Genomic DNA, 22,551 nt, shown 5'->3' with positions numbered 1-22,551 from the left:
ACTCTCTTCTTCAAAACGAAAAAATTCGAACTTGGATCCTTCGAGAAATTCTTCCTGCTTGTACACCTTGTAGTTTGATACGACTTCATAAAAACACAGCTAAACTCTAATAACATTTAAGCAGGACCAGCAACACCTTTATTGAAACACAATAAATAAATATGAAATCAAGAAAATACCAGGACACTTCGAACTATGGCAACTATGATATCTCAGAAGGAATCGGCAAGGCACGTATACTGTCAAGTGAGAAATATACACAGATGAGAGGAGACAGGTTCTTCCTAATTTGTAAGTTCACACATGCCAAAAATATGAGACAAGAACTCTTTAGAAGCTCTGATAAAGTGTGAACTTGCAATAACAACACAGATTTTGAACAGATAATGGCTGTCTGCCAGTGTAACAACAACACTTCATAGAAATTCGTCAAAAAAATCATCCATCTAAAGAAGACCACAAAAAATGAAATGCACATATCACAAGGGTACTGCATTCTGAGAACAATTGTCTATTTGGTAAGCAATGAACGAGACGTCCTAATACCGGCACCAAATCACAGCATTATTTGTCATCCTGTTCACAGTCCTTGTTTACAGTTGAACTGTGTCCAGGAGTCTTGAGAGAGACTTATATAATTACACAGGTCCTAGGATTATGTTGAACTTTTCAGCAGAGAATATGTGCGCTCATCCCAGTGCATCCACTCTCGCCGCGTAAGAATTCTTTTGCGTTCCTTCACCAGTGGTCACCAATGGATCATGGTAAAAATACAGTACAAGTGCGCAACGAATCGGAATGATAAATCTGTACAAGCGCCGTGGATCAACAGCTACGATGCTGATGAAACCGCACAGGTTTCTACAAGCAAGCGATAGGTAGCAAAGATTGAAGAGAACGCTTTCATTTATATCAGTTCTAATAGATGAAACGCGCTCCCAACAAAGAAGGTCACCCGAGATTAACCGTAATCAATAAATAATTCATCTTACTAAACAGTAAGGGACGTTGACGGGGTTTCTAGAAAAAGAATCGGCTCGTGAAGGTCGTGCGTCTACTACTTATTAATTAGTTTCAAAAGAATTTTGACGAGAGGGTTGCACGAAATGAGCGCTGTTCATGCGACCAGATGAAATTTCCACGGATACTTCATAGCCTTGAAAGCCATCTTCATTCGCCTCCTTTGGACTATCTTTGTCACAACAGAATAGGTTCGCATCAGGTAGACTAGTCCTCATTATTTTCGACTCTAAAGGCATCCAGCGCTTCAATCTTTATGGCTTCCAAACCGTCCATCTTCAAATCGAGCCCTAACGTGCTTCCAAACGCAGGAAACAGACCACTGAAGGCTTCAGGAAGGCCTCTTCGATCCTCGACGACGCTAGTTTGTAAGTGCGTCTTTTTATGTCGTAACAAGTTGTCTTTCCGATTGAACCTGAAAGCATTTTACATGATGTGCCAGCACAACCAGTACGCAAAGTACTTTATCATAAATTCGTTGTCCTCGTGCTAAATCACAGATGTTCCTTAGATGGGAGATCAAAATGAAACTAGGCAAAATTCACAACTCTACGTCTACGTCCGTTCACTACCAACACTACGTTGTTCCTTTAAGAATTGACCAGCGCCATTCCGAATAACACTTTGCAGCAGATTACATGTAAAATGCATGTTAGAATTAGTTTTCCCTGCACAGCATTGGAAACCGCCTCCAAAGTCACTTCACACTAGGGTGTGGGCAAGCATGAGCTGATTACAGACATACTCTGAATGGATCGCTGATATTCTGACAAGTACGAAACGCAGTAGAAGGGGCAATGTTGACCTAACTTCCTTCTCATTTAGCTAGCTAACATCATACCGCCTAACATAACTCATAAAGACATCAGAACAAAAAATGTAGTTTCACAAGAGTACAAGGGAGAACACTAACGTGAGAAGAGACAAATTTGTTGTTCACATGATATATGTGAGGAAAAAAGAGCAAACCGTTTACTGCAATAGGGACAGGTATGCGGTCGAAGTCCTGTGTGGATGAACTGATGTTTCTTCAGAAGGAATTTGTTGGCGAATCTCTTATTGCAGTTTGTATGTTCACAAATAAATGGCTTATCTGAAAATAGCAAAATTTCACAAACGCATTCAGCGGGGAGCCCTAGAATCTTCATTTGCCTCTTCTTTAGTTCGAGGTCGTAACTCCCTTCATCGTTCCCATTTTCTCGGGGTTCTGTGTGAGATTGATGACAGAGAGCGAGCGGATGACCTCCCATGCCCTCATCCACTCCCGTGATAACATCTCACCAAGAGAGGTCCACCGCCGATAGATTGAAATCGCACCTATACACCTACATTTCAGACCAAGGAGACTCGCAGTGGGCGCTGCCGGGACGGACTCTTATCCACCCTAGAGAAGTGGTTGGCAAATGTTTTGATATCAGTAGATTCAGACCCTTCAAACAGTTAACTCCATATATTGTCGCTTACGCTAGATGAGCGATGGTGAGCGGATATGGGTTGCATAGGAGGTCATCCATCTTAAAATAGAGGACTGCAAGAACGAATTATACTGACCGGAATCATTGTCGTAGCTCATTTCAGTCAAAGGGAAGTCGTACTTGGTGTCTTCGGAAGGTGACGGTGAACTATCGCCATCGTCCGCCAAATCATCGACGCGATCCTCGAAATTGTCGCACTCCGTTTGACCGTTCATTCTTCTGGAAAGAAGATAATCCATTCGTATCCCGTTTGGATAAGCTTATGGATACGTACCAATAGTACGATTCCTGGAAGTTACAAGGAATAGTATATCACGAACAAAATGTCCGTCAGATTATCCCTTGTAGGGAGAAGTTGATCAATATAAGCATGTGGATTGCCTCGGCGATTCACTCTATTGCGCGATCTGGCTCCTATCCTGTGTCTGCGCGCCACCAATGAGCGGGTTTCACTCACTTCATCCGTCTCTCCCTTTCCTCTCTCTCGCCCCCTCCCTCTATCAATCGTACGATCTCTCTAAGTGGGCTAACTCTCTCGGCCTTCCTCTATCTCGTTCTCCTTTTTGACCGAGGTTCCGAGAGTCATTAGACAAATCGTTATCAATCAGGTTCGTGTGCATGTCAACAAATTCCTCATACCAACACGGTGCGTATGCGCTCGTTTTTCCCGCAAAACAAGAAGACCGTCGCTCGCAGTCTTCCCGAAGAAGTCAATTAGAAATTTGACGTGATCACGAGATGAACTCCTCGACTTTTATCGTAGAAGCAATAATTTAGAAGTAATTTTTGTGCATATCATTTTCAGAAGAGTTAACTTAAGAAAACTCGTTTTTTCATAACTCACAACAAAGTTCATAGTAGTTTGAGCGAGATGTAGGAAGACTGAACAGAACACTTGGAAGTATTGTCTTTGATGCGAAGCGGACAAAAGACTTCACGTCTGATTCATGCACGGCATGCCCAGGTAGCAGCGAATGCATTCGCTACTGTATAAATCAATGATTCGTTGTAAGCGAGGTGAAAAATCCCACTAGACTCCTCTAATTCGGCAGCTTTTCCTGCACATTCGGACGAGTACCGCTTTTTGTTCACATATAACCAGTCTCAGAGAAGGAACGGATACCAATTGAAATTAGCGGAAATCCGTGTCAGTAGGAACCGTCAACAGAAATCCCAAGTAGACAACTGTACTCAAAGAGCAGTTCAGAAATCGATTGTCACAGTATGTGCATGTGTACTTGGCGAGAAAGACGACTGGCAATGTGTGATGGATTGCATGAGGTGCGAAGAAACCGGAATCGCACCCCCAACAAGGTTGATTTATCATCTCGATAATCAGAGTGAACGACGACTCTGCGGCTCTACTTCTGGTGTGAATCTCAATCCAGCTGCAAAGCTCGTAGCCTCGTTGAGACCTCGAGAACGACACAATAAAACGTAAAGGGAGTAACTTTAATGTTGACAGTTCAGACAAAGAAGCCTCATAATTACAATAAATTGAAAAATGCGATCAGATTCACTGGTAACTTGACCTTGTGTAGGTTCAGCAGATGCTTCTTTTATTTTGAACAAATTTTCTTCAGAAAATGACTTGGTTAGAAATAACGATTTACAATCTCCACACTTCCGCAGATGAATTCGATCGAAACTGCAGCACTTTCTCTCCCCCTCCCCCGGCCATGGTGGGAATTGTGATAAGACCAAAACTTCTGAACGAAAGGAACTTCGGTACTGCAGGGTAACCTTTTGAAACACATGAAATACAGTAGAAAAGAATCCTGCCATAATTGATGTTTTGGCGAAGTAAAATACTTTGATCTTCAAGCTTTTCTATTTGAGTACTGCTTAGTAAATTCTCTACTGTTGAGACATCTATCCTTAAAATTTATAGTCGATGGCATCCTCTAGCCACCCAAAGCAGATATTATATGACCTAATTTCGGTAAACATAGAACATAATTCACGCTATTTACCAGTATTTACAAGTTATTTGATGTTTTTTACTTGCACTGAATGCAACGAACCACATTTTCAAACAAATGAAGGAGAATTCCTATCATAAATGAGGTAGTGCCCAGCGAGCCAAGTAGAAGTTTGCCATTTGCCCCCCCCCCCCCCCCTCTTAATGCATAAATAAACGTCTCGGAACTCAAAAAAGAAATTCGCTTTCCCTGGAAATTTTATGAGGTTTCGGTCAACTGCAAAAACGGTTACGTTCAGACACCGATCTAAGATCACTTCTGTCTTCTTCATCAACGAATGGAGTTGAAAGCCAAGAATGAGCAAAAATCAAGGAAGGTAAAATATGGTTATTGATGAGTCTGGTAATAATTCTTGCCCCATTCCTTATTTGCTGACGAAAAAATAATTTGAAGCCACAGAATTTCTCCGATTCTATACAGATTCTATACAGCATAGTCCACCCTTATCATCTCTATAAGCTTATGCAAACCATTTCGCACAAACAACACTATTTAATTCTTGAAAAATTGCGTGAAAAAAATGATCTTTTTCGTTCTTTTCGCATAGCTAATGGCACTACCGAGACACTGCTGTTCCACCGTGGTAGTGGGAAACAATGAGGACTGCCGAGGAGTTGGCGGTCCCTGCTTTCTTACATCGGCCCCTCGATCGTGACGACGGTGAGAGAGATGCCGAACTACTTTACAACCACAAGCCAATGAACTCGCGAGGTGAGGAGAGAGGCGACACCGTATCACTTGACAAACACGCACCAGTCCGCTGTCTGGCCGCTCTGTCAGTGTGGATGGAATACGGTAACCGCAACGGCCGCACACAGCAACCCAACGCTGCTACCAGCAAATCGCGTACCGGAAGTGCAACCCAGCCGCTCACCCACACACACCTTGCCACTTGCCTTCCGAAACTGCTCCTTCCTAGCGGCGAGTGTCGTCCGTGTTCTGCATACGGCTTTACGCTATTCAATATGCGTGACTCAGCGGCCCTTCGAGTGAAAGGCAACGAAGGCGCACGTACTTCTGTATAAATGGCAACCAAATTGACGATTCGCTCTTACTCCAACTACTTTTCTATTGTCGAGTTTGAGAAAATAGGAATCAAGCTTGGTAAGGTAAATGATGATGAGTAGTCGACTATTCCAAGAGGTTCTTGAAAATGAACCAAAGGAGGATGCAAGTAAAAAATATGTCACGCAAAAAAAGAACGTAGAAATGAAATAAAAATTTGAAAGGAAAGTAAACGATAGTGAGACATCTCACATTTGATTGATCACGTTGTTGAAGATTGACGTCTGTGGAGTCTGCATCATTCGCAACATATTCAAGTACGCTTGTGGATCAAGCGGAGGAGGTTGATATGGCGTTACTGGCGGTGGTGGTGGTTCTTCCAGCTCGGCCTTTCGTTTTTCACTCAATTTTCGCACGGTCGCGTCTAAGCTTCGACCTGCTTTTCGCTTCGCATTCTGTAAAAAAGCAACTAGTCTGATGCACTCAAGTATTCCCTCTGTAGGTCTTTGACCGTTCAAGAAAAGTAATTCATTCCTGCAGTCCCCCTTAAATCGTTGACATGATTGAGAGTGTCAATCTTTGTATAAGAAAGAATAACCTCAGCTTACGTAACTTCTTATGCCATGCATGCATAATTTCGTATGAATAGAATTCCGAGTTATTTAATCACTTTCTCAGTTACCTATGTACCCTTCTGTTTATCGGGTCTAAATCCGATATTCAAGTATGTCTCCTTCACTTCCCCTGAATAAAACGATGTTGTAGGATTCCCACGAATAACTTCCAATTTTTTTATGTATTCTTTTGTTTGCAATTTTGAAAACTCTCACTTCGTAGAAGACGTTTGAGAAAAAGAAAAAAGTTTCTAATTAGTAGTATGTCGAGTAGACTCGTTATGGTTTGCTCACAGTGGCGGGTAAAAATACGATACATGATCTGGGATGACATAACGTGAAAGTTACTCGAGATACTATATTACCTCAACAAAATGTGTCGGCATACGCGCACAGCTTTCATCTACTGCACCTGTACGTTGAATGGCCGTTCTCGAGAGTGCGGAGGCAATTTGAAATCGAAAAATGAAACTTGCTGCGTCACATTCGCACGGTAACGTCCCCTTCTGAGGCGGTTTGGTCGCAACGCTTATACAGTGTGAATTGCACACAGCACTCTTCATATAATCAATACAGCGTGAGAGCTGGCTCGTCTCGAAGGCACATAATATGAAATGGGCAAAGCATCGAGAATCGCCCGTTCATCGCGGAAGACGTGGCCGAGCAGGGTTTGGTCGACAAGGAAAGATGTGCTGAGCATCGCGCTTGATGATTAATCCTAGACGGTTGATTATTTGACCGAGACAGTTGGGCTATATTCACCCAAGGTTTTTGTATTTGTACTGCAGCGAAATACCCATCATTTTGAGTTGCAGATCGATATCACAACAGGGTGGTAATCAATTAATGAACTGATACGCTAAGCGCGGCAAGGACACTCGATTAGCGGTCAGAAAACGACAAACCGCCGAGGCAAGAAAAAATCGTAGCCACTTCGAGGATATCTTCCTACCGGGTATCTATCACACATAGATGCACTTACATCAAAAAGTTCTCTTCAACACCTCTTTGAAAGAAACATTATCATACAATGAACACTGAAGAATGATTAATAGGAGTACCTCAGCTGCCATAGACTGCTGGCTCTGCGACGGGCTGGAAGCAGACTGTCGTTGCAAGACCATTTGCAAAGGCTGCTGTGAAACATTGTTGTTCATCGGCGACGACGACAACAACGGTTTTGGACTTTCGCAAGCGACGGATGCCTAAGAAAAAGGTTGTTTGCGATAACGAATTAGATGAGTTACAAGTGCTTGGACTGTTTCCTCATTCTTCCGCCATGTACTGATTGTGGCAACAATCAATACATTTCGCCCACATATTGAAATGTTACGAGTTCGATTTATGAAATTTCACCAATGCAAGTGCAATAATATCCAAAAAATCTATTACACACAGTAGCTCAAGAAAAAGAGTGAAATACACAAAGGCGAGAAGAAAAACGTCTCCGAATGATAACTGACGATATCAAAGCAGATTGTAGTCTCAAACAAACCGGAATATGAACAACAGGGAATTCGGGGGACGAGGCGGATGTGTTCAGCTTGCATCGCACAATAGGAGTAGGTGTTTCTCTGAACGAACAATCTTCTTCTGACTGACTAGTTAAATATATGTTTTGGTAGTTGTACCTTGATTGAGGAGTGTCCTCTATGCGGCCGTCTAGTGCATCGGAGATAAATGTGCGCAAGGTCTTCAGCTCGCGCATGATTTCGTTCTTGTCCTCATCTTTCGAAAGCAAAGCCAGCGGCAAAATAGTGAGATCTGTAGCGGCAAACTGCATCTGCTCTTCCTTAGTAACTAATAAATCGTACAGATCGAACACGTCCTCAGGGACAGACGACTCGTCAGCTACTTTTGAGCAAAGGATGTTCTTCGCTTCGGCTATCGCTGTCTTCGGGAAGTACTCGGCGACAAGGTTGCGAACTTGCGGATTGCCGCGAAAATTATGGATAAAGCAGAGGAGCGAATTGACGACAACCGGCTGGTGGTTCATGTCGAGGAGAAGGCAAGGGAGGCTCGTCGTTGTAAAGTTTGGTCTCAGCGATGGTGCATGGGCGCGCCGTGAACTCGCTTTCGCTCTGCTCCTTATCGTCACCGATGCCTGAACGAGAATATGCGAGTTATCAGTGTCGGGTTATCAGAGGGATGTGAGAGGCGGACGGAGGAGGACTGACTAGCACATCGAATCGCGAGATGAGATGAGTGACTGCTTGAGGAGCGGTTATCTCGCAGCGACGGTGCGCAAACGCGACGTTCGACTACGGATTCCGCCGATTGCCACACCACGCCCCTCGGGGCGTACCATACGAAACTCATTTACATATCAGCGAGAATCACAGTGCGACTTGCCACCAGCCTGCAGCGATGCAAACGCTTCCTCCAATAATCACCTGATGATCAATCGAGAGTAGAGCTAATGCTCATGAATATAATTTCACTGAAGGTGTAAGATAGGATGCAGAAACGGAAAAATTCAAAATCCTACGTGAGAGATGGTGACCACTAGTCTTTCTATAATGGAACTTCCCAACCCTCTTTATTTCAAACTTTACACTAACTGCCAGAACTCTTAGAGACTGTATATTTCATGGTCAACCTTCAACGACAAATTTTCTAAGTAGTCAGAATGCAGATTCTTTGCGATCGATTACTCATGAGTACTGTCTCAAAGATGTCGAAGGGAATGTGGAAAATACAAAAATTTTGGATCAGGTCAATGAGCAAAAGACTGTGCCTTAAAACTTAAACTTCTGGTGTTTATTTTCATATCTTGCCACAAGAACTGCAAATAAACATGAAAAAAAAACAATATATCTGGTTAACTAACAACATCGTTAACGAAAGGCAGAGCTAGGAAGCGAATAGAGGGAAAAGGATGGGGTGGTAGACGTGATTGGGTTAAGTCGCAGGCGCGCCTGTAACAGAGATATGTAAGGGTGATAGCATAGATCTGGTCATGGCGAAATCGAGTTATTCAACAAGAAAAACTACATTAATTCGAAAATCCTTTACATAAAAACGTACAGTCAACTGTACATTTTTATGTAAAGATGTAAATGTAAGACACTATATTTACATCTGATGTTCGGGATATTTGACGTGAATCCAAGCGAAAGAGCACTAAATATCAAATAATTGAAGATGAGTGTCAACCTTTCAGCACTAAATTATGTATTTAAGCCGAAGGCTGACATAGCATCTGCAAAGACATCACTATATCCAAAATGTGCTAATAAATTCTCAGTTTTTTTTTTCGGTGAAAAGTGTTGGTGATAAAGAATGATGGGCAGAACATCCTAACAAAACTTCAAGCAAATAAAAACCAAATCTTACACGCATCAAACGAGTCCATGTGCAGTGATACATACATGAGGAGAACTGAGAAATGTTTCGAAGCGTTCGATCAGATAAGATGAATAGAGAAGTTCAAAGAATTCGCAGGATTTGAACACTACGACAGCCCACAAATACAAATTTTACAACAGTCTGAAAGAAACAAAGAAAAATAAGTAAGGTGTCTGGAACCAGGACAAAAAAAAACAAACATATTGGAAATACACGTAAATACATATGTTGTGAGTTGTTATTCACAATTCCAGCCCCTTGCCTGAACGTGGTTCCCAACTTGAGACGAACTTCCCTATCGGTGCGGTGAAATAGCCGATGTGCAGCATGCATGGTCTGGCTCAAATATTAAAAGAACAGAATTATGCAGAGTACAAGTCTAGCATTAGTCAGTACGCGCAAGACTAACGGAGAGCGAGGCGAAGCATCGGCAAAGCGACCTCTTCCCTGTTCCCAATATGCGAGATCGCTCGCGATTAAGTAAGTCGAATAGGTTCACATGAATTGCGCACATCTATTTGGGGGGATATCTGAAATAAATAGCAAGCGAAGAAAATAAATAAACAACACTGGAACAGAGCAACTGTGATGGTTACTTTGTGGACAGCGGTTGTGTCAAGCGTAAACAACTGCGCATCACTGGTGAGTAGTTGCGAGAACCATAAAGCGTAATGTTGATGGGTGTCACGGAGAAATTATTACCTCATGACGCAGTTGCAAGAAACCATTGCAAAAACTCACATCAAAGCTATCGTAACATACAGATGTTGTGTTCATCAACAGTTCGATGTCAGTCTATCAATCAAACCTGTGGTCATCAAAAAGGTGGAAGCAAGGATTGAACTCGAAATATTTGTTTATGGACGGACACAGCGTTGATGAGCACAACAGCGACTGCCGATGGCTGATGACCGCGATACGCGGGCGGCAACATACACACCAATGGACGCACAACCGCTTATACGGAGTTGAATTTCCGAATTGGCAAATCGCGTATTTGGAAGCGCCAATAATCGAGTGATTGACACGAGTGCATGCGAGGGGCGGAGTACAAATGGGCGTGCATGTAAATGCTCGGCACCTAGCGGGGGAGGGGCGACAGAGGTGGAAGGCACCGGGACGAGAGATAGACGGCGGCGAGAATGGAACACCACTGCCCGACTGAGTGTTGCTGCGCGGAAGAGGCGAGACGAGGGAGGTGCGCGGACCGATCGAGTTACGGTATCACGCTCCCTCATCGCCTCGCATAAACACGCACATGCTGAATCACGCCAAAACAAACAGCCATCACTGGTGAGCACGGGGAGTCAGTGACGACGTCTTCGCTCCGGAATCATGTCGACTCCAAACATAGACTCTACACAAAGTGACCGATCGTCTGTTTCACAACGTCGAGTTTCCAACTATGGGTTCGCAATGCATTCACAGTGCTGCAATGAACATTCGGTTCGGGAGCCATTTATGGAATTGTGACTGAGATATACACTTAACAACAAATCTATGAACTTTTGCAAGTTTCATTCTCTTATGCGGAACCATCGATGACCTAGCGTTGATAACGCGCTTAAGAACATCTAAAGGAAATTAGTGTAAAACAATTGCGAGCTACGATAGGCTTGTTCCCTTATCATAAACATTATTATATCAAAATAGGGCTGTTAAACGTACCACTGAACCTAATATTCATGCGAACAATTAGTGTTAGCAAGGAAAAGGTCCCAAAAGTTTGGATTATTGATGTTGGTGCAGCGACCAAATCAGTGCAATAATTTTTTTTTATCTCTATACTGTTTTCGGTCGACTGCAATGTTAATAAAGTAACTATATGTTAACCACCTTAACAGAATCTAGTGTGGGAGTAGCATCAGCGGAATTTTTCTTCAACACATGTCTTCAAAGACTTAGATATCTGAATATCAATGAAGAAAACAGATCCAACGGCATCAGAAAGGCATAGGATTTCACACAAGGAAAGTTTAGTGATCAGGTTGGATTTGTAATGTTGATCAACAGCAAGTATGGGGAAAAAATTCCGCGCCAAATAAGTCCCTGATGAGTATACAAATGCTGAAGACTGAACATAACCATAATGATTCGGTGGGATTTTTCATTTCTATCTTCCAGTTTCTCATTTTACCTCAACATTTACTTATATATGGATATATTTTATGTACATAATACAATTAATAATGTAATTAATAGAAGCTACTCCTATATATAGATTACATATATAATAAAATATTTGCCTCTACTTCCGTCCACTTGGTCACTGAAAACGTAGTCGGGTCATCTTACGCTGAGGTAATTATGACGGACAGCTAATCTGACTCGTAAAGAAATCTAAAAATATATGAGCGCATCGTCGTAGAAGCAAATACAGAGAAGCACTACGTAGATAAACGACAATTCAAATGTGAGGGAAATCAAATATATTGACTGCCAGACTGATAATTGGTCTTGCTACGCCTATTGCTTTTGCCAACTCATACGTGCTCCGCCCAGGATCTTGATCGATCTTCTTTTTTCAGCTGGTTGTTGAATTCGTCACTTATCTTCAGAACGGATCGTTTTTCGTATATTATTCGGTCAGGAGTAACCTCTTCTTTATTGGACTCCCAGGACGTTTTAGCCATGGGATAATCTTCATAGGGCCAATTTCTGCAATATCTCCGCAGGCGAGTTATCGGCGTGAAGAAGCTTGATTATCACTGTCCTCCGCTCCACATCCACGATTTATCGCCAACCGTTGTTTGTTCTTTCTTCAATAAACGAACCTGTCGCGACGTACAAAATATTCGAAATCGTCACAATATGAATAAAACTAAGTAGTAATTTTGTACGTACTTCGACTGATATATATATATAATAAGTATTTGAAGGAGATTGTATTGATTTGTATTGTATTTGGTACTGTATTCAGTATTTGTCCAATTATTTCACTTAATTACAGAGATATTCACAGAGATTCCTTGATGTCGATAAATCCCCTCCCATAGAGGAACTGCGCAAAAAATATTCAACAACTATAATGATCATTTTCCACATCTGTGCAAAAGAGAATATTTCCGCATTATCGCATCTAGGATGTTTCTTTTTCTCCAACTGTACCAATGAACGTCGGCTGATCGCAACGGTATTTAGCATCACTCAAGCAGCTATGCAATGTATATCGTTTCCGACACTATTTTAGTCATTTACATAAATTATCATATAAAAATGAGTTGATGTCGTTTTTGCCCTCTCAGATCATTAAATACCAAAGAAGAGTTTGACTTACAACACATTACATCACAATGCATTTCATTTAAATAACAAAGTCTAATGATGTAAGAAACAATCACATATATCAAAATGTTCTGCTTAAACCTACAGATTTTAAATCTAAAAGTTGCCTTTCAAATCCAAGCTGATCCACTTGTTCCTATTTCCAACCCCATTTTCTCATAATAATTAGCTCTAATTGACTTTTTGAAGTACGTCGGCTCGAGCTGATCAATTAGAACTCGTAAATCAAGCCAGAGATTTGTCAGTAGCGTTGTCTCTCATTGAAGCATAGATTTTCTTTGTTTTATGGTTCCATTGGGATTCTCAGCTTTTTTCAATTCTTTAAATTTGTCGAGTATACCTTCTTGCACCAATTTCAAATACAAATATTTTGGCTTCTTTTTTGAACTGCTGATTGCGGATTTTGACCTGGAAAGAGTGCAGTAACTGATGCAACAAATAAACAAACACTTCAATACATCAAAGGAGCACAGAAGCTATAATGGTGCCATACAGTTCCTGGTAAATCTTACACACCATGACATACGTATTAGAAATCAATAATCCGAAGAGATAATCCAATAACCAATAAGTAACTTTGATTTAGAAACGGTAGAAAAATAAAAAGAATGTTGTTACATAATCTTTACGATCGAATACAGCTAGGAATAGACAGGCACAAACATCCCTAAATCTTCACTACCCGTTCTGCTCATCCGAAGTTAACCTTCATATAATGTTTCAAAACAAAAACTTTAGTGCTATGCAAGGTAGTGAAGATACAAGGAGTAAACATAGTAAATAAAATAAGAAACTAAAAATAAACACGCTTCCAACTACAGTTACTAACAACATAGTGAAGCGAGACAATCGGCTGTGATAAGTGAAAACCGATCAATTAGGACGCGATGCTGATATTGAGTGGTAGATCAAACCGATCGATCAAGAACACAACCTATCTAGATCAATTACCGTCTGTACAAACCTGTATCAAACCTGGTTACTACGGTGTATGTTAATAGAGTTGTTCTAAATATCATACATTCGCAACAATCTTCACGATTGATTTGATTACAAGCATCAACGATGACACCTCAATTTTTTTACTCGAGGTCGTATAATTCCTCGATAATTGATATATTTTACTTTGATCACAGCGTTTTTTGGTGGATCAATAGTTGATCGCTCTCCCTAGCTACAAAATCCTAGGTAGCTACTGTAGAAATTCATTCTAATTACTTTCTCCAACTTATGAAATAAAGTTATGAGGTCAAAGAGGAAGGTACTATAGTGTAGAGAGGCAAAGGTTGATCATGGGAAAAGGATTTCTTATCAGACGAGGTAGCCTTGATCGCGGCAGGTCGCAAATCGAGGAGGCACGCATTACTCGCAGTGCGCCTCCATTAGTGCAGTAACCTGCCAGCGTGAGTGATAACGAGTTGAAAGGTTTGTTATTAATTTGAGGGTGACCTCCGATTTTAACCCCCTAAATTTTTGATTTTTTTCTTGCCATCAGGACGTGACCCTTCTGTTTTCCTTCGACATTGGAGGTTACTTTAAGATGTAATGTTAAAGGGAATCTTGTGGACATAGCCAACAGCATTTAACAAGCTAAGGGTATCCATGGGCAAGAAAAATATAGGAAATACATTTCTGAAATGTAAAAGTGTCCAAATATCAAAATGTTGGAGATATTATCTATTTACAGTTCTGCCTCGACATCACTCAATAATAATTTCTCTGAAGAAAGAAAAATAATCCAACAATCAGATGCCGTGAACAATTATAAAATGTTTTATTATGTCATAATTTGCCGTCAGTGGTTTACCTCACAACACCATTGGAACAACGAATAGAACAAGTAATTATGACCTGAACATAGTTATTTTCGAAGAGGTTCCGCTTACGAATTGATCAAATATTTCTGTTTTTTTTTCTTTTTCATAATACTCCCATGTTTTCATCAGATAATTTAAGAGATAAATTAGACAGTCATATAAAGATAAGTTCAGCATGTCTTGTAGGCATGACAGGAATCCACAGTGGTGTTCTCAGAAAATCGTGTTTTTCATTCCCTGTAGGTCCCATATATATCATTGTGATCATTGTGCATGGCCAGTACCTCAGAATCCCAGGAATTGCCACGAAGTGGAGCGCTGTGATCGACGTCAAGTTTTTAATAAGAAATATAGGAGGTAGGAATAGCATTGTTTTAAGTGCAATATTGTTAAATCTACACCCAATTCATCACGGTCGTCATGTTCCAGCGTTTAGGAGGGCCGCATCCGCAATGTATGCATCCTACCCCACCTCTGTTATTTCTAGTCCTCTACCACTGATTCATTGTCAGACCTTAGTTTTGCGCTGACTTCACTGCCTTGTGATGGTTGCTGTCCTTTCATATTTCCTAACTTTAACGACTCTCAACATTATATTATGTAGTAGTTTAGTCCAGAGACAGATGTTTGACTTGGACAATCCTTTCAATTCTTTGAACCAACGGAATGACAGCTCATCCAATTGTTGTAGTAGATTAAAAATCTTCATTTTTACAGAACATAGAAAGTCGCGGTAATGGAATTTGGGTACCAAATGCTACGTATGAAGATATGACTCCGTCAATACAGAATCGAAGATCTTAGAACCCATGATACGCCGCGACACCTTGGCGCATATAAAAGTGAGAAGAAGCTGGAATGAACAACAACAGTAAAAAAAAACACAGTAAAAAGCCCAACAAATTTTTGCACATATTTGAATAGCATAAACGCGAACTCGCACCAGGAAAACCGTGTTTGGAAAAGAAACAAGTGCTGTTAAGTTTTCCCGTGAGTGAGATAAAAACTCACAACCATGAAAATTATGAAGAAAATCCTAGCTGTCCAAATAATATGCGCCGGTACTCGATTACATGAATGATCTAAGCTCTGCCACCAAACACAATCCCGCAAGTGGTAGGTGCTGGGCGACGGCCGATCCCAGGTTCGTAATGGAAGCTAGCGGGTGGCTGCGTATTGGCGCGACCTCTGCCGTTACGAGAGTTTCGTGGACGCTGATAATTCTCATTCTCGCTCCAGTTTGAGGAAGTGAAGCCGTTGAAACGAGCGCCTCGGCGATTTTGCCTTTCGTCGCGGCGTCTCTGTTGTGCCTCGCCGTTTGCTCTCACAGAATTGGAAATTTTCGGAATACGATCGTCAGAATTGCCGGACTGTGGCGAAGCTAAAAGTATTAATATGTAAACAGCAGCCAAAATCTCAAACAAATTGGTGGGCCTGACCTTTATCCTGAACCCGCCTTGGATAGTACGAAGCACGATTCTTGAAGAACTAAAAATAATTACTAGATAAAAGAAAAAACAACTCTCCCACAAAAAGATTCTCACCTGTTTCCCACCACGATTGGACTTGGTCACTTTCGGAGGTGCACCCTGAATATCAGAGCTAGGAGTAACAGTTCCATTTCCAGAATCAGATCCATTTGTCGACTCGATATGTTCTGAAAATGACATACTATTGACACTGAATCCTAAAACAGATTAGCTATGCGCAAACCATAGCGTTAGCGATAAGTCTTTGACTTCAACTGTATCCATAATAGCCGCGCGTGCCGGACCATTATTTGTTCAATCATGATTCAGTTAGACTATTCAAACACCCTCGTTCATCCCTCGTCACCTCATGGTGACAAACGACCTCAAAATATCACATTAGGGATTTCCTCAATGCGCCTCCTAGACCTTTAACTAAAGAATGAAAATTGCTCAATCTCAATATATGAGCAATGTTAACTTTTGAGTAAAAAAAGAATAGTATGTGACAAGATTCTGAAATAAGAAAAGTCAACCAGTTTGACAGGAAACTATATCACAGAGATATCGAAAGAGTTAAGATTAACGTAGAAGACGAACATTTCGTAAAATTTAAATGAAGGCAAGACAATGCTTCCGTTACACTACATCACGAAATATTAATAGAATGGGAAAACCTCCACCGCTTACGATCTGGAAAAAAAGTGTTAAATTAAATCCTGTCGGATATAAACATCACTGAAAGTTGTGTTCTTTAAGTTTCTACGTAGGTAAACGTTTATTAACACGATGCGGTTTAAAATTATTGTCAAGGAGAATAACGCGTTCAGAAAAGGTTCAAGGAGCTAATCACGAATACCAGTTGCGAACACCTCAAAAGTAATGATGGGTTCAAAAGATGATTTTGGACTGTTGTAGTTTATGAAGTGCCTCAATTTCGAGTTGCTAGGATGAATTTCCAGCACTAGTCCTCATCACATGTACACATATCTAGTTGAAGATATCACGTGAACTGAACTTAACGTGGTGTGAAAGTACTCTAAACTCGTCCCTGTGTTAAACTGACATATATTTCCAAATGAAATTTGAACAAAATGATGAACACACTCCACATGTGATTCTAAGAGCTATTCCAATTTAAAAAAAAGGAAAGAAAAAACTACAGATTAAGAGCGATATATAACGTTTCGAAGACTAACGGCAGAGATATTGATTTTATCTGTTAACAAAAATTACCACATATCTAGAAGCACGTCTCGAATGAGCCTAATCTTGTTGTATGCTAAATTTTCCTCAGCCTATTTTTTAACTGAGGCTAGAACACTCAAATGGCTTTCAAAACAGCTTAGGAGATAGTGGCACCCGGCATTTATTGCCAAACACATGGCTGTCAAGTTAGGAATCATTATGACAGAGTATACAATTTTTAAGAAGCATCAACAAATCATCATAAAGCGTTGTTCCTCACCCTAAAGATTTTCAAGAGTTAGAAATCGTCACATTGTAAAAACAGAATCGACGGAACATTGTTATGTACATCAAATGATTCTTAAACCATGGTCGATTTTCGGTAGTGAGGATCAGAATTTTGCTTATTACTATACTACTATTCTTGGAGAACATATAATAAATGATCCTAAATATTTCGGGGAGATATTTCTTCTCCAACTGCGGTAACAGTACTGGATTTTGGACTTTGAGCTTATAACTATTCAAGGCAGCGTTCGCGAAAATTTTCAATGTTTTGCTCTTTCCACAAGTAAGATGCTGGAACATCGTCTTTAGGAGTGGCAGCGATAACATTGAACAAGAGAACTGCTCACATTTTTAGGACTGAAAAAGGAGAAAGGTTAAGATGGATATCGTCAATCATACGGGTGTAAATAGTTGTCTTAATCTGGTTCATTTTTCAATTCGTCAATTACACAATGGTGAGGAGTTGCATCGACGAGTAAAAAGAGGTCTCTGATGTTCCTAAAGCCTCTTATTCATGGAACTGCGGATATTTCACATTTCTGATGCCATCCTTGAAAGCTGCTATGAAGTTCTAATACAGAAAACACCCCACATCAAAAATTCCGTTGAATCTAACCTCTAGAAAGAGTTCCACCAAAAATCAGAAATCCGATTTGCGCAGCCAAGCAACTACAAAATTTCGAGAAATTTTCTGGATAAACATTTTCTGAGATTTATAGCTACAAAAACAAACATAACCAACCATCTGCAGAATCACCAGCTGGCATACGAACAGAAGCTGAGGTTGGTTTCTCATTTGTTACTTCATCCGTAACAACAGAATTCACCAAACACTTGAAATCTTCGGGATCCGAAAAATCGACACTATCATTTCCTCCTACACGGGCTGCGTTTGGCTTCCCTTCGAACGATCGATCAGACTCCTCATTAGCACTGGGCGAAGAGGAATCTGTGGTGGGCGGAGCCTCTTTGTCAGATGAGTCAGTTGGAGCTGACTCGAGATTTTCGCTACCACCACTTCCCCACAAAAAGCTGCCTTTCGCAAAGAACTTCGAATTCTTGATAGACTCTAGTAAAGCACACACATCTTTTCCTAAAAAACAGGCTATACCGACAAAAAAAAAGAAGCAAAATCAGCAAAACTCTTAGGAGCCAGGAAAAGTGATTCCAAATATATGGAATATGGATATAAAAGTGATGCTGCAAGAATCACATACCTCCAAATAAACGTCTTCACCTTTTATGAAACGCTAAGCCAAAGCAAAAAAAGAGAAATGAACTGGGTGATTATATATAAATGTAACAGAACAAACGCTGTTAACTCCTTATTACCTGATTCAAAGAAAACATCGTAATTTGCTTTGATACAATCCTCCAAGCAACAAAAATAGCAATTGTAGAGGAAAAAAGTCAGTTGATTTTCTCAAAGAAAGGCACACAAGTTTGTGTCACAAAGTTTTCAACTCGATAAGAGAGCCAAGAATATTTACGAAGGAAAAGCAAACAGCTGAAACGCTACGACGTCCCCTGGTGCCTTTCAATATAGAAATTAGCATGAATAACAGTAACAATAAGTTCAAAACCAAGATCTATCGTTAATGTTCATGATACTACAAGTACAGAACTTTCTTAACACAAAGAAAGAAGAGGACCAACTGAGCCAGCATAGAGAGGAAAAGGTTTAATCTTAATACTATGTAGAAAAACCAAGCAGTAAGTTCTTCCCTGGCTCCGTCAGAATTATGTGAATTAAAGTCAAGAACACCTACCTTGTAAACCCGTCTCAGTGTCAACAACATTATTACTTCTCGATATAATTGCGGCTACAATATCAGCAGCTTTGGATGTTGTCCTCTCTAGTTCTTCAATTGAAGAATACTCTTCAATTGTCGGCGAAAAAGCCCACCTAAGGCGAAGTAAAGCATGAAGGTCATTCTCGGTCAAACGCTGCAAGGAGAACTTCTAAAGACTCACTACAATAATGCTAATGGAGGGCAATTCAAATTCAAACTCACAACTGCACCATCAGATCCTGTGAGGAACAGGTGCATTGAAGTTGGATTGTCTAGCTGCTTCAAAATTTCACTATACACAATAGACTGCGAAAGCGCTTTGCTCTGCATGGAAGCTATCTGAAAACAAGAGGAATAAGGTGCTGATAAAGATCAGCAATGTCACCTTGCTATTAAACGTTAGGAATATTTTTCAAAAAAATTCGAAAAGAAAAGCAGCGATTTCAACCTTGGTGGTCAAAAGGACATCCGCAGACTTAATCGCTTTGTCGAAAGCGAGATGATCGCGGTGAACCATGGCGATAAGGTGCTGGAATAGTTAGTATTTCCCTTCTACCACACAATAATCCAGAAAGAAAAAAAAACACAAGCCCAATAAACGTAAGAATTCGTGGTAAAACTTTTCGTGAAAGAACACCCACAACATCACCAAACATTATAGGACGAAAAATAAAGAAGTTGTAACAGCAGAGCTTTCGCTGCAATGACTGAAAAAAGCGATATGTGCAGCATTGGAGGACTAATCAATATCAGGTTCTACAAAAAAATCGACCAAAACAAGCAAGAAGCATCTGAAAGTAACATTAAAAATGGGTGAGGGAGATCCAAATGCTGATTTTTTCAAGAATATAATGTGCTTTCAACCGGAAATAAAGTTGTCATGGACAAGTAAGTTTCGCGTGACCCCAGCGCTCACCACGTCTACATAAAATATCCATATCGCGGCGACTCCACTCAGAAGATTTACATATCATGAAGGAACCTATCTAGACCGAAGAAGATCTCATTCTGTAGTACACGGACCCTTTCGATTCTAAATGTCGCAGTTTTCTGGGTTCATTGAGGCATGCAGGCAATAGCTATGAAGCTATGAGCTGGAACCTAGAACCTAGAAGCTAAGCATCACGGGGAAAAGCAAGAGAAGGTTGGTGAGATTTGCTTAAATAAGAACAAAATAGTTAAATTTGATTTTATCTTGCCATGATCAACAAAATTACGACATTTTCATAAATTTCACTATCAAGTAAACAACAACATGTTACTTACAGCGAAATTGCCTAAAATCAGGAAATGACTACCACCTGCAGCACTGAGATGAAGATGATGAGATGAGACGCGGTGGAGCTAACGGTTAGCATTGCGGTCAGAGCATCGTTAGCTCCACTCGAACTGTAACAGTGAATGGAGGTAGCGAGGATGCTTCTTCGATTCTAACCGCTTAACACCATCGCGAGAGTTCAAGCGAATCCGCATCGAGCTCAAGTTGTTTTGACCCGACCATAGTTAGTCCTTTTTTCCTTTCAGCGTTCGAAAATTTTTAATAGTTAAGCAAATAGATAGGGTAAGGGTGTAGTTCACAAAGAAAACCATGATCACGCCTGATTACAGGTGATGAGGTAATGGGTGAGGACAATAGGGGGACCTGATATTGATCTCGGTAAAGTGAGGTTTTCGAATTAATCTCAGATGTAGAACACGTATGCAGCAAATAACACTAACATACTGTAAAATTTGAGTCTAAATGTAAGATTCATAAAACAAATGTTTAACTTAGCCACAAGAGGCAGTTTCGGCAAATTCCTTTCGGCTTTTTTTTTTCTTCGAAAACCGTTCATCGATTCAATATTGTATGTTGGATAGATGTCATATTCGTTCTAAGGATGTGAGATATCAACAGAAGTAATCATGAATGGCTGGAAAACTTAAAAAAAAAGAATAGAAAAATCGGACTAGCCCCTCCAACTAGCACTTATTCCCAGTAATTCAGAAATAGGCGTGTGAAGCAGACATTGTTGCAAAAAGATCATCCTTGAAAACTTTCTACTCAAGAATTTTCTCAAGAAGTGAAGTGAGAGGATGGGAATGAAGTCTCACATGAGAAACCTTTCACAGCCGATATGTTTCCTATGGTATCAATTACATTAACAAGTGCTTTTAAAGGAAGAATAAAATCCCTTCCATACCTTGACATATTCCTGATGTTTGACTACCTCATCGAGTTTACTTCTAGCATCATCTTGCGACTTGGTCAGAGTTACACCAGCATCAGCGTCCCTATTGTATTGCTGGAGTTTATCCTAGAACAGAGGACATAGAGTCAAAGAATTCTTTAGCATTCTCACGAAATCAAAAACATACCACTCGTGATTGCATGTAGGTGGCCTTTTTCTCTAGTTGAGTCTCAATTCCTGAGTAAGGATTGAGCAACAAGTCGGACTCAATGAGGGAGGCGAACAGCAATTCAGGCACAGCCTTCATTTTACCTAGGCTTCGGTACAATACCTGTAAAATTAACCAAAAAGTTACCGCAGCTATTAAGCCAACAGACGAAACTGCTGGGACAAAAGAGAAAACAACGAAACTTTGACATCTCCAGGACGGCATTGGAACTCTAGGTGAGAGAAAAAGACTAGGAATTAGATGATGTAAGCTTCTATTTGTGAGTCGATCGACAACGCAGACTCACAACTATTCTGGAAGCCTATACGGAATCTTCCAGATGAATCTATAGCGAATAACGCCGCCCACAAAAGGGAGGTTGTCAAGAATAATCGAAAGCGAGGAAAGTGCTGCAAGGAAATTGCAAACGGGAAGTACTATTGTGCTTTAACCATCTGCGTCTCCGTTCCTGTTCTTCAACTCTAATCTAACTTTGTGCGTCTGCACTCTAACATCCTCGGATCGCACGACAATTTACAGACTTACTGTGAAATCAAAACATCTGTGATATTACTGGCAGGATTTCTCGGAGAATCATTATTGTTGGCTTACTGGTGGGAAGGCGAAGATCAGCTAGTTCGGCATGTGCTCTATAGTCGCGACCGGGAATGTATGGAGGAGGTCCTTCAAGGGATCTTTTAGCGCGAGAATCTGATCCGAGGTGGAAGGGTCCATTTTTGTGTAGGACATACTGTACATATTGTAGCAGTAGCAGTTAGATCAAGTGCTCATCACATATGCACCTAAGACTCTTCCAGAACTCTAAGGAAAATGGTTAGAATAAGCGGTGATGTTTCATCAAAGCGCGCCAAAGCACGCCAACCAAGT

The 22,551-nt window shown here is 40.7% G+C and overlaps 3 protein-coding genes across 4 annotated transcripts; all 3 read right to left on the bottom strand.

The window, feature by feature from the left end:
* Positions 1 to 1,064: 1,064 nt before the first annotated feature.
* Positions 1,065 to 8,092, bottom strand: RB195_026231 (uncharacterized protein; the record flags this gene model as incomplete). Of its 2 annotated transcripts, XM_064214690.1 has the most annotated exons (8): positions 1,065 to 1,249; positions 1,341 to 1,435; positions 1,990 to 2,113; positions 2,572 to 2,714; positions 5,735 to 5,937; positions 7,158 to 7,301; positions 7,592 to 7,670; positions 7,728 to 8,092. In XM_064214690.1, 8 exons carry the CDS (start codon positions 8,090 to 8,092, stop codon positions 1,065 to 1,067), a joined length of 1,338 nt encoding a protein of 445 aa, XP_064070571.1. The 2 variants fall into 2 exon arrangements, with proteins under 2 accessions (XP_064070571.1, XP_013302487.2); XM_013447033.2 differs by having other exon boundaries at positions 1,228 to 1,435.
* Positions 8,093 to 12,124: 4,032 nt separating this feature from the next.
* Positions 12,125 to 15,563, bottom strand: RB195_026230 (uncharacterized protein; the record flags this gene model as incomplete). The annotated part of the gene is made up of 4 exons (XM_064214689.1): positions 12,125 to 12,203; positions 13,070 to 13,137; positions 15,334 to 15,399; positions 15,558 to 15,563. The coding sequence occupies 4 exons, from the start codon at positions 15,561 to 15,563 to the stop codon at positions 12,125 to 12,127; spliced, it is 219 nt and encodes a 72-aa protein (XP_064070570.1).
* A 65-nt stretch (positions 15,564 to 15,628) lies between these two features.
* RB195_026229 (uncharacterized protein) lies at positions 15,629 to 21,762 on the bottom strand (the record flags this gene model as incomplete). The annotated part of the gene is made up of 9 exons (XM_064214688.1): positions 15,629 to 15,927; positions 15,986 to 16,034; positions 16,091 to 16,203; positions 18,234 to 18,584; positions 19,261 to 19,438; positions 19,507 to 19,623; positions 19,733 to 19,813; positions 21,468 to 21,581; positions 21,643 to 21,762. 9 exons carry the CDS (start codon positions 21,760 to 21,762, stop codon positions 15,629 to 15,631), a joined length of 1,422 nt encoding a protein of 473 aa, XP_064070569.1.
* Positions 21,763 to 22,551: the final 789 nt, after the last annotated feature.

This window comes from Necator americanus, chromosome X, assembly GCF_031761385.1.
Source record: "Necator americanus strain Aroian chromosome X, whole genome shotgun sequence".
NCBI lineage: Eukaryota > Metazoa > Nematoda > Chromadorea > Rhabditida > Ancylostomatidae > Necator > Necator americanus.
The sequence above is the reverse complement of the archived record's forward strand: the minus strand, read 5'-3'. Positions and strand labels throughout refer to the sequence as shown.